Here is a 12,942-nt window from a genome sequence, read left to right as displayed (position 1 = left end):
ACAAATAAAAATCACATTAGTGCAGAAAAATCACATCAGTGCAGAGTTAACTTAGACATTAACCTCACATCTTAAAATAAGATAGAAACTCACAGATTCATTTATAGGACCAAATATTTCGCCAACTTTCCAAATTTGTGTCATGTTTTGGCGGAAGACATATGCCTCTTGTTCTGAACCATTCGTCTTCTACTCAATCTCTAACTGTCAAAGCGCCATAATATTGTAATTAACAAATTGAAATCATACAATATTTAAAGCTTACCATATTTTCAATCTGCTTTGAAGGACTTGTTGGCTCCCTTTATTTTTGCTATCAATTAATTAAACCAAGTTCAGATGGATCTTTAGGTTCAGAGTGGAAACCATGAAAAATGACAGTGCCTCATGCCAAACATGACAACGATAACAAATTTTGACAATATAAAGAGATAACTGATTCAACTTTGGTTAGTTGGCTAGTAGAACAAATGAATCTGCTTAGGCGCAAAAAAATCTTAATTGAAAAGTACTACAAATAAAAATCACATTTGTGCAGAAAAATCACATCAGTGCAGAGTTAACTTAGACATTAACCTCACATCTTAAAATAAGATAGAAACTCACAGATTCATTTATAGGACCAAATATTTCGCCAACTTTCCAAATTTGTGTCATGTTTTGGCGGAAGACATATGCCTCTTGTTTTAAACCATTCGTCTTCTACTCAATCTCTAACCGTCAAAGCGACATAATCTTGTAATTAACCAATTGAAATCATATAATATTTAAAGCTTACCATATTTACAATCTGCTTTGAAGGACGTCTTGGGTCCCTTTATTTTTGCTATCAATTAATTAAACCAAGTTCAGATGGATCTTTAGGTTCAGAGTGGAAACCATGAAAAATGACAGTGCCTCATGCCAAACATGACAACGATAACAAATTTGGACAATATAAAGAGATAACTGATTCAACTTTGGTTAGTTGGCTAGTAGAACAAATGAATCTGCTTAGGCGCAAAAAAATCTTAATTGAAAAGTACTACAAATAAAAATCACATTTGTGCAGAAAAATCACATCAGTGCAGAGTTAACTTAGACATTAACCTCACATCTTAAAATAAGATAGAAACTCACAGATTCATTTATAGGACCAAATATTTTGCTATATTTCCCAATTTGTGTCATGTTTTGGCGGAAGACATATGCCTCTTGTTCTAAACCATTCGTCTTCTACTCAATCTCTAACCGTCAAAGCGCCATAATCTTGTAATTAACCAATTGAAATCATATAATATTTAAAGCTTACCATATTTGGAATCTGCTTTGAAGGACGTCTTGGGTCCCTTCATTTTTTCTATCAATTAATTAAAACCAAGTTCAGATGGATCTTTAGGTTCAGAGTGGAAACCATGAAAAATGACAGTGCCTCATGTAAAACATGATATTGATAACAAATTTGGACAACATAAAAAGATATCCGATTCAACTTTGATTAGTTGGCTGAGTAGAACAAATGAACCTGCTTAGGCACAAGCCACTCTTCAACAACATTCTTTGAGGTATTGGAATTAGCAAAGTCGTTAGCTTTCCCTTTAGCATATTCATCTCCATTTGAGGCAAAATTGTCATTTTCACAAACAGAAAACAGAAAGAAAAAACAGGACCACTTATTCAAAATCACAAGAAACAGAAAACATAGAAAAAAGGAACACATGATTTCTCTCTCTCTCTCTCTCTCTCTCTCTCTCTCTCTCTCTCTCTCTCTTGTCTATCGCATACGATTCCAAAAAAATAACATGAAGCCAAAAACTCATAACTCTTATTCTTCCATGAATATAACATTAATCTCTCTATTATAGTATTCATAGCAAAATATTCGCTATCTTCCTCCCATGAACAAACAAAGACAAAAACAAAATCCCACCATCCGCCATTAACGTTTAGCAGAGCTAAAAAAAACGACTACAACATTTTTTCTCATAACAACGATCTAACAAAAAGATTCACAATGACAAGAAAAACGTACAACAATGGTAACGAGTCAAAATCAAAGAGGAATAAAAAACTACCGGAGTAAAGACGATAAAGGTATGCGGTGGCGACGGTAAAGGGCGATTCACATGCGCAACGATAAAAGGTGATTCACGCGCAGTAGTTTGCAGCGCATGAGTTTCCGACTACGATTACGATTTTTGGCGAATGGTGGAAAAAACAATTGATGATTTTAGGAGATTATGGATCTTACCTCTTGAGTTCCCTTTGAATGCATTAAATCGAGAGAGAATGAATGGTTTACATGGAAAATGTAAAGTCACTTTCCACTTCTCAATGTGACAATTGAGTTGCTATGCAAGTTTTCACAATTTGAAAAGTTTCCAATTAGTTAACGTGAAAGGATTATCAATTTGCTACATCAGCAAAACTAAACTCCAAACTTCTATAAATTAAGGAAAACACAATTAGTCCAAATTATCCTTGAAATTAAGATAATTAAACATGATCAAACAAGAATTGTGATGTCAATTAAGCAACCTATTTTTTTATTAGTTAGATACTGGATTTGTGTTGTTTTTATTTATTTATTTTAAGAATCATAATGACGGTTGAATCCATATTTAAGCACAAATAATTTCTATGGATGCAATAATATTACACTTAATAATTAGTCTACAAAAAATAATGTCAGGTTGAGAACTAAGATTAGTTTTTAAAGAGATCATAATATTTTTTATCATTTTAATTTTTTATTTATATTTGTAAATACATATATATTTTATTTATAGGCACTAATCTACTTAAATCGAAATAATTTTTCTTTCAAAATCTGTTCCCGCCCAAAATAAATATAAAACCTATTATTAATTAACTATTATCCACTTTCATTTTCGAGTCTATCCAATTTATTTTAGATTTCCATTATAATATATTTTTTCTATATTTTAATATTATATTTTATATCATTATTGATCCCTTCATTAAACATTTTTATAGGTTATGACATATCCGAAACAACTTCAAACAAATCTTCTGATAACATTTTAATTATCAAAGTACCATTGTATTTTTTGTATATATATTTTCAAATATTTTACATTAAATTTCAAGAGGTTAAAAATAGTGTACTGTCAGAGTAAAGAAATATTATATTAACATCCAATCAAAATATTTTATATTGAGAAATTATAACAGTATTTTAAAAATAAAAATGTGATATGGCGGGATACACGAATCTCATTGATTGATTGACGGTGTAAAAATATTTACACTATAAATAAATATTCCTTTTTTTCAAATTTCAGACGTAAGCATCATACTAAATTTAACATTTAATTATTGGTTTTACCATTATATTTTATTACATGTCTTTGTTTCATATCTTTATCCTCATAATTCATAATTGGAAAGTGACCGATGACCTCTTCCGAATTTTTCTTCATTATTTGAATGTTATATGTTTATTTCATGTTTTGTCATTAATTGTCTAAATATACTGTTATTTATAATGATATTTCAATCAAATAATTTAATATAAAAATAATTTTTTTCATGCAAATGAACCTGCGTTCTACTAGTTTATCTAATGAAATATATATCAGAGATTAGAAGCACGAGTGTCTATAGTGCCATCTCTAATTTAAAGTTGTCTAAATATCCACTTAGACTTAATTATTTGATAAAAAATGATTGTTTAAATTGAAAGTTTAGTTGATCATATAACTAGTCACCTAAACATAAAATTACACATGCCAAAACATGTTTTTCAAATAATGCTTTAAAAACACCCGTTAACATTTTCTAATTTTTAATTAAATTTATCGTTACACTACTACTCCCTCCGTTCCTTTATAAGTGTCACTTTCTTACAAAAAATTTGTTTCTTTTTAATTGTCACGTGCAAAGTTCAAGGTAGTATTAAATACAATTTGTCAAAATTATCCTTAAATAATGATTGCAGAGAGAGAAAAAGTAAAGTGAATGTAATAAATAATTAAGGGTATTATAGATAAAAGAAAAATTATTATTTGAAAAGTAATAATGATTAGCTTCCTTGGTATGTGTAAAAAGTCAAAAAATGACACTTAAAAACGAACGGAGGGAGTACCAGATTGAGCTAACAATATTCAATTTCAAACTAATTCACTATTTTTCGGAAATTATAATTTCAATGGTTTTGGTGGGTACTTTTTGCTACAGTTGTTTAACTCTGAATGAAATTAATTAAACTTTGACGATAATATAAAATGGAAAACATCACACATACTGCATTTGTTCTCTTATATTTGATTTCCCTCTCCTCATTTCAAATGCTTTCTTCCTTCGTTAACACTAGTTGAGTGTAACTGTAACTAAAACCCTTCCATAAACCCTAAATCGAAAATCCACCATGTTTTCTTGCGGAACAAAGAAGAACAGTGCGAGAGAGAAAACTCGCACTCCAACACCATTTGATTCTCACTCTCCAGTTACTCCTTCATCTCTTCGAAGAAATCTTTTCAACGATAATGAAATCCCCAATCGCCCTCACACCGGAACTCCCGCTCCCTGGACTCCTCGCTTATCCGTCCTTGCCAGGTATCTCTTTCTATATCTTCCGAATCTGAATTCGGTTTCTCGATTTTCATTTTTCTCATTGATTTGGATATTTTTGTATGCGTAGGGTTCCTCAAGTTAATAGAAATGGAAAAGAAGATCACACGGATCCGATTAAACCTGTTTTTGTTTCCGAGTTTCCTCAAATTGTTTGTGATGAACAAGCTACCTCGCCGCATAAACGAGTTCTATGTAAGAATTTTGCATTATTAATGAATTAATTGTAGTTTTTGTAATTTCTGACTCCTTTAGGCTATGTCTGTATTGATGGAATGGAATGGAGTGGAATGGAATGAAATAAGTGTATGTTCCCTACTTTGGAGTGGAGTGGAACATAATGGAATGCATTCCATCCCATTCCATTACTTACCAGCATTTTGTTACCCTCCGATTTGTGCCGAATGAGAATTTGGCTTTGTTCCGTCTTAAAATATCCAAATGGAATGTAATCTATAGTCCATTCCGTTCAGTTCTGCTCCATTCCACTCCTTTCTGTTCGGCTCTGTACATTTTAAAATATCCAAACATAGCCTAAGTTATTTTGATGTTTTTGTTTTCATGATTGATATAATGCTGTGATGCAGTTGAAGACTGTGGCGGGTGTGGTGGGATTGACAAGAGTACATCGCTTGCTTGGATTATTTGTGGAAGTAAGGTTTTTGTTTGGAGTTACTTGTCGCCTGCGGCTTCTATGAATTGTGTTGTTCTTGAAATTCCTTTGAATGATGGGGATGTTACCGATTATGATGCTGGTAGTTGGTTAGTTTCTGTGGTTAATTGTGATAGTTTGTCTTTTGGATCGAATAAAGTTGCAAAACATGTTGCGGTTGTTTTGTGTAATAGAAAGACACGGGCTGTTGTATACTGGCCGGATATCTATTCTCAGTCAAGAAATGCTCCGGTTACTAGTCTTGCGTCTTTTGATGAGTTGGAGGCTGTTGGTGAGAAGACACCGTATAAGAGGCAGACGCGTCAGAATAAGCAGGCGACTGATTTGAAAGGATTGAATGTCTTTAACTCTGTGATTGCTTCTGCAGTTCCCAGTTATACCTTTGCATGTGTTGCTCTTGCTTGTAGCTCAAGTGGTGAGCTTTGGCAATTTGAATGCAGTCCTACTGGCATTCGTCGAAGGAAAGTATATGAGAATATTGTTAATTTTTCACACGAAGGGGGCGATTTAGGTAAACTCGTGAGCAACAAAGGGTACCCGAGGTCTTTGACATGGCGTTTTCCACATCATTCTACTAAGGAATCAGTTCGGCAGTTTTTGGTGTTGACAGACTGTGAGATACAGTGTTTCGGAATAAAGTTTAGTTCTGGTATGCTTGTTTCTAGACTTTGGTCTCAGGAAATAGTTGGAACAGATGCTGAGCTCGGCATTAAGAAAGATCTGGCAGGTCAAAAGGGAATCTGGCCTCTTGATGTGCAGGTAGATGATCATGGTAAAGTAATTACCATTCTCGTTGCAACCTTTTGTAAGGACCGGATTAGCAGTTCAAGCTACATGCAGTATTCTCTTTTGACCATGCAGTATAAATCAGGATATGATGTAGAGAGTACAAATGAGAGGATTTTGGAGAAAAAAGTTCCCATTGAGGTGATAATTCCAAAAGCTAGAGTTGAAGATGAAGATTTTTTGTATTCCATGAGACTACGAATAGGGGGGAAGCCATCAGGATCAAAAGTCATAATATCTGGCGATGGAACAGCAACTGTTTCCCATTATCATAGAAATGCTACACGTCTCTATCAATTTGATTTACCATATGATGCTGGGAAAGTACTAGATGCTTCAGTTCTTCCTTCTGCAGATGATTATGAAGAAGGTGCATGGGTTGTATTAACAGAGAAAGCAGGAATATGGGTAATACCAGAGAAGGCTGTCGTACTTGGAGGGGTTGAACCCCCTGAGCGGAGCTTGTCACGCAAAGGCAGCTCAAATGAAAGATCTGCACAAGAAGAGATCAGGAATCTTACATTTACTGGTAATTTTGCTCCAAGAAGGGCCAGTTCTGAAGCATGGGGTACGGGAGATAGACAAAGGGCTGCTTTGAGTGGGATTACACGTCGAACTGCACAAGATGAAGAATCAGAAGCTTTACTGAATCATTTTTTCAATGAATTTTTGTCATCTGGGCAAGTTAATGGGTCCCTTGAAAAGCTAGAAACTTCTGGTTCATTTGAACGGGATGGAGAAACCAATGTTTTTATGCGGATGAGCAAATCAATCATTGATACCTTAGCTAAACATTGGACAACAACCAGAGGTGCAGAGATTTTGTCCATGGCCGTTGTTTCCACCCAACTCTTGGAAAAACAGCAGAAGCATCAAAAGTTCCTTCACTTTCTTGCCTTATCCAAATGTCACGAGGAGCTGTGTTCCAGGCAGAGTATGGAATTTGTAGTCTATTCTTCAAAAGTTCATGTTTTGATTTAATTTTCAAACCACCCCTTTCACAATACTACCATATTTTATTAACTTATTTGCTTGTGTTTTAAGTAGGTTGTTCCTTGATGTTCATGGTTTCATTAAAAAATTAAATAAATGAGCTGCCTAATAATAGTAATTAGCTGATCAGTTTATTACATATTTTGCAAGTGGTAAAATAATCATACTTGGAAAAATTACCTGTGAAGTATGCCGTAAACAACTTTAAGGAGTGTTTTTTTTCCTTTCATTGATTGCATATTTGTATAAATTGATTATATCCCTAATAGATGCTTTAAGGGAGTGAATAAATGAATAGCTAGATGTTTTTTGTTTAGACTTCTATGAAGCACGGACACCTCTAGGAGTTGGCGTGTCGCGGTGTTTGACATGAGTCGGTGTCCGACACTTGTATGACACCTGTACGACATGTGTCGGAAAAGTCAGACTAGTGTTGGAAAAGTCAAACAAGTGTCACCAAAAAAATGAATAATTTTTTTCTTTTGCTTTGACACTCTGAATCAGTGTCTCACACTCGAATGACACTCATACAACAATTCAAACAAGTATTTCAAAAGAGATTTGTTTTTTTTTCTTTCGTCCAACATTTCTTATACATTATTTTTGTCAAATCTTAGACACATCTAAAAAAGTTAAACATGTATTGAAACAATATCATCAATGAAGAATTAAAGACATTAATTTTGCTTAGAATTTTTTTAACTTTTTTTATCAAAAGATGGATAAATAGAGTTCAAATTTACCATATATGTAGCGGTGTCGGTGTCCTATGTTTTTGACATTATCGGTGTCTGTGTCGTGTCGTGGTGTCTATGTCGTAGTTTGTGCTTCATAGTTAGACTTTAGATTTTAGACATGCATGTGGATTATGAACTCTGGCTGGCATTGGGCCTCAGTTTTATGTGACTAATTTATGATTGAACAAATTATTTTGTTTTCTGTGCCTTTTTTAGATTGAATGGATAAATTAAGGTTTAAAATAAATATTGTTAGGTTCAGGAAACAAGGAAGAAAAATCACGTAGTCAACAAAATGTAGACATTCCGTAACTAAGTTATGTTTTTTCAATTGCCAGGACATGCCTTGCAAATTATCTTGGAGCATGGTGAAAAATTATCTGCAATGATTCAGCTGAGGGAGCTGCAAAATCTGATTAGCCAGAACCGTTCAACTAGTGTTGGATCCTCAAATTCTAATGTAGATATTCAGATGTCAGGTGCCCTTTGGGACATGATACAGTTAGTTGGTGACAGAGCTCGCCGGAATACTGTCCTCCTGATGGACAGAGATAATGCTGAAGTGTTCTACAGTAAGGTTTCAGATCTTGAAAATTTCTTTTACTGTTTAGATGCAGAGTTGGAATATGTTATAGGACCAGAGTATCCGTTTGCAACCCAGGTCCAGAGGGCATGTGAACTCTCAAATGCATGTGTTTCCATAATTAGGACATGCTTTGACTATAAGAATGAGAGCCGTTTATGGTATCCACCTCCTGAAGGTTTAACACCTTGGTATTGTCAACCTGTTGTCCGCAAGGGAATATGGGGTGTTGGCTCTGTCTTGCTTCAGTTGTTAAATGATACATCTGGGCTTGATAAAACAGCAAAGTTAGAGTTGTATAGTCATTTAGAAGCACTGGCCGAAGTGCTACTTGAGGCATATTCTGGTGCTGTTACTGCTAAAATTGAGCGTGAAGAAGAACATAAGGGTCTACTAAATGAATATTGGGAGCGACGAGATGCACTACTTGAATCTCTTTATCAACAAGTTAAAGGATTCGAAGCTACTTATAAGGTTATTATTCAATTTTGCTTACCTTATCCTTGCAACCACGGTAAAGAATAAGAGTATATTCTTCAATTAATTACCTATGCAGGATTCCAATGAAGGAGCTGAAGAGTTGAATGAAGAAGCCACTATGAAGATTACTTCGCATCTGTTATCAATTGCTAAACGACATGGATGCTATAAAGTTATGTGGACAATATGCTGTGATGTAAATGACTCCGAGTTACTGAGAAATGTTATGGTACGAGTATGATTTCTCCTTTTGTATTGCTTTGTTTCACATTTTTCCAGATATTTGCAGAATTTCTTAGCAAAGCAACCCCAAAGCTTTTGCCATTGGTAGTATTTTATGAGGGAGCTGGATTCCACTGCAAACAAATATCTGCAGTCCAAAGACTGAAGTTCATAAGGAAACAATAATAACTGTCCTATTCCACAGCTAGAATTTATGGTTGTAATGTGCCATCAAATTCTCTGAGCTCCACCTCATAAGTTTCCTTTCTTCGTTCATTTATACCTTAAAATATCGTTGGAAAGAGTTTCGGTATACCAAAAACCTTACACTGCATTCCCCGCCATTGCACAATCCAGAAAAGGTGCCTTATTCACGTCTCCTGAAAAAATCATTTTTATTCATGTAAATAAGTTGTTAATACCGCCTATAAACCGGTGCAAGATTGAGAAGTGGAACGATAGTTTATGGTTGTTTCTACTATTTGGTAGTATTTGGTAGTACATGAATAAAATATCCTTTTTATTCATGTAAATAAGTTGTTAATACCACCTATAAACCGATAGTGTTAAATAGAAACTAAGCCATCCACACAAGATTGAGAAGTGGAACAATAGTTTATGGTTGTTTCTACTATTTGGTAGTATTTGATCTTGAAGATTCTCTATGTACTATTGTTGCCTGATTTTAAGAAGTGCATTATTTATTGATCTACTACTCTCAAATCTCTGCTTTCTTTTAAATGTTTTCCCCCCTCAATAATGTCCTTGGGTTTGTGCAGCATGAGAGTTTGGGACCTACTGGGGGATTTAGTTACTATGTTTTTCAGAAACTTCATGAAAGCACACAATTTTCTGAGTTGTTAAGGCTTGGAGAAGAATTTCCAGAAGAGCTGTCCATTTTCCTGAAGGAGCATCCAGATCTTCTTTGGCTTCATGATTTGTTCCTTCACCATTTTTCCTCTGCTTCAGAAACACTTCATACGTTGGCTCTCACACAAAATATGCAGTCTACTGAAGAGGAAGAACAGGTGGATATGAAGTTGAAACTGACTGACAGAAAGAATCTTTTATATCTATCTAAGATTGCAGCCTTTGCAGGTATGGCTGATGTGTCATTTTTCATGCCTTATGCAGATTATTTCCTTTCCCTTTGTACTCTTTTTTATTTCTCTAGGTATTTTCATTCTGTGATAGAGACTATTGTGGGATTTTGGGTTGTTTTTATTCTCTATGAATTGAAGTTTATTTCCCTTGCACTCTTTAAGATATTTGGTTATCTGGTAGCTGTGAGGTAGCGCTATCCATTCTGTTAGTTTCCCAATTAAAGAGTTGTTTAAATTTAGTTAGCCTGGAATACTTAGATAGGTTAGGATATGATGATATATATAATGCATAGATATAAATAACCAGAGGGGAAGCATTATGAGATTGTGTGTAAGTTCCTTGTAGATCTTTAGTTTTTTTTTTTTATAAACAAAAATAAAATCGGGGTACTTTCTTTCTCTTTCTTGAAATAAAATACCCGGTTCGTATCAATAGAATGTGAGGTTTTAGGATATATGATAACATCAATTATTGCATTGACATAATATCTGCTGCTTTGCTGTTTCACTTTTGCTCAATGTGTATGCAACAATTCCATAATAGATGCTAAATAAAGTGCATTTAAGATAATACTATCACCTCTCTTGTTCAACAGCTGGTAAAGATGCTGGTACTCAGGTGAAGGTGGATCGCATTGAGGCTGATTTGAAGATTCTAAAATTGCAGGTAGATATGAGTATAATTGATCATTTTCAATCTGTTGATTTTTTTTTCTTGGTCGGCTTCATCATTATATAGTAACATTAATGAAACTTGGACTTCATAAACCCTAAGTTTGAGAACCTATTTGCTATGTTTAGTGAATAAACATGAATCTTGATTCTTAATGCTTTGGGTTTTCAATTAAACCCTTGTTTACAAAGTCCTTTAGGTGTTAGGTTACCTCACCCAATTAGTTGTTACTCAATAAGGTAGTTAGTTGTAAATAATTAGGTCAAGGTACAGGGTTTCTGTGATGTATTTGAAGAGGAAATGAAGAACCGATTGGAGGAAAGCTATCCTCCAGACATTTGAGTAGGTGTTGGGGAATTAAGACATGGCTTTACAAATCCTTGAAGTTATACAATCTACACATAATTAAGGGGAATTCTTCCCTAAATTTTCTAAGCAAAGTGCTGGCTACACTCTTTTTGGGTAAAATTCATTTAGACTCTACTACTTAATGTGGGACTCATTCAAACAATGGTGTTAGAGTTAACGTTGCTAGCACTCCTCATTTTCTACTAGTATGTCAGGTTCTTATCAATTGGTATCAATCCTTAATATACACGTTTTGCAAAGAAATTGTCCGCCTAGTGGCAGTTGAAGTTATGTGACTGTTTATGGGCTGCTTGTCTTTTGAAATCAGTATTTGCTTTAGCTTATGAGAACTTGCTGAACCATGCACTGATAGATAAGCATTTTCATATATTCTTTCACTAATATTCTTAGCCTGCAGGAGGAAGTAATGAAATGTCTTACTTCGCTTGAAGATAAGCAACTTGTGGATGATCGGCTGCTTCATCCAGAAGACTTAATTAAATTGTGCTTGGAAGGTGAAGAGCCAGAGCTCTTATTGTGGACCTTTGACGCGTTAGCCTGGACCAGTTCCTCGTTTCGCAAGACTCACCGAAAGCTTTTGGAGGATTGCTGGAAGAAGGCTGCCAGTCAGGATGATTGGAGTAAATTCCATGATGCATACACGGTTGAAGGATGGAGTGACGAAGAAACTCTACAGAACTTGAAGAATACTTTACTTTTCCAGGCTTCAAGCAGATGTTATGCACCCCAAAGTGAAACCTTTGAAGAAGGGTTTGACCAAGTATTGCCCTTGAGACAAGATAACATGGAAACTTCAACTTTGGGGGATATGAGCTCTTCAGTTGAAACAATACTGATGCAGCACAAAGATTTTCCAGTTGCCGGCAAGCTGATGCTAATGGCAGTCATGTTGGGTAGTGAGCATAGTGGTGATGACAGGATAGAAGAAGGTCCTTCCCCTATGGAATAGTGTGGCCAAATAATACAAGCGGATGCAGGTTTTGTGCTATCATGACATGTAAAAAGCTGGTTTCATGTTAATTCCTCTATTCTGTGTATTGCAATCACACTTTAACCATTGGATAGTAGTTATGGTAGCACAGTAAATTTACCTACGCCAGTATGAAAAGTAAAGAAAATGGTTAAATATCAAAATCAATGTTTCTTGTACACCATTTTAAGTTTTTAACACACCATTCCATACATTCTATAGTATTGAAATGACTAGAGTAAACCGAAACATTGATATTGGAATCACTAAAATTGGCTAAACTAGTCGTCTTTGAATAACATCAAATGATTGTGTTGAAATACAAGAGATTAAGAGACATTTGAATAAATCGTGAGTTTTGAAAACGACTACAGAGACTTTATTATATATAGAGAGATTACAACTAATTACATGATATAGTTGATGTGAGACTATTCTATGTACAAATATTCTTAATACTATATTTACAAATATCAACACTCCCCCTCAAGCTCGAGCATATAACTCAAATGCACAAAGCTTGTTACACATATAATTAGTTTTGGGACTTTGCTGGGATTTTGTAAAAACGTCTGTCAATTGATCATTAGAGTTGACAAAGCTTGTGACAATGCCACCTGAAACTCGATCTTCTCTCTGACGAAGTGACAGTCTATCTCAATGTGTTTGGTCCTCTCATGGAAGACTGAATTTGAATCAATGTGCAATGCAACTTGATTATCACAAATAAGTGTCATTGGTCTTGCTTCTTCAATTCTAAGTTTCTTGAGCAACTGTTTTA

General features: G+C 34.6%; 1 protein-coding gene across 1 annotated transcript; it reads left to right on the top strand.

Moving 5' to 3' along the window:
* Positions 1 to 4,209: 4,209 nt before the first annotated feature.
* LOC127117514 (nuclear pore complex protein NUP133) lies at positions 4,210 to 12,340 on the top strand. Its single transcript, XM_051047557.1, has 8 exons — positions 4,210 to 4,557; positions 4,643 to 4,767; positions 5,160 to 6,965; positions 8,100 to 8,818; positions 8,901 to 9,053; positions 9,826 to 10,144; positions 10,746 to 10,816; positions 11,589 to 12,340. Exons 1-8 carry the CDS (start codon positions 4,370 to 4,372, stop codon positions 12,138 to 12,140), a joined length of 3,933 nt encoding a protein of 1,310 aa, XP_050903514.1. The 5' UTR covers positions 4,210 to 4,369; the 3' UTR covers positions 12,141 to 12,340.
* Positions 12,341 to 12,942: the final 602 nt, after the last annotated feature.

The sequence above is a fragment of the Lathyrus oleraceus genome, chromosome 2 (genome assembly GCF_024323335.1).
Source record: "Lathyrus oleraceus cultivar Zhongwan6 chromosome 2, CAAS_Psat_ZW6_1.0, whole genome shotgun sequence".
NCBI classification, from domain to species: Eukaryota; Viridiplantae; Streptophyta; class Magnoliopsida; order Fabales; family Fabaceae; genus Lathyrus; species Lathyrus oleraceus.
The sequence above is the reverse complement of the archived record's forward strand: the minus strand, read 5'-3'. Positions and strand labels throughout refer to the sequence as shown.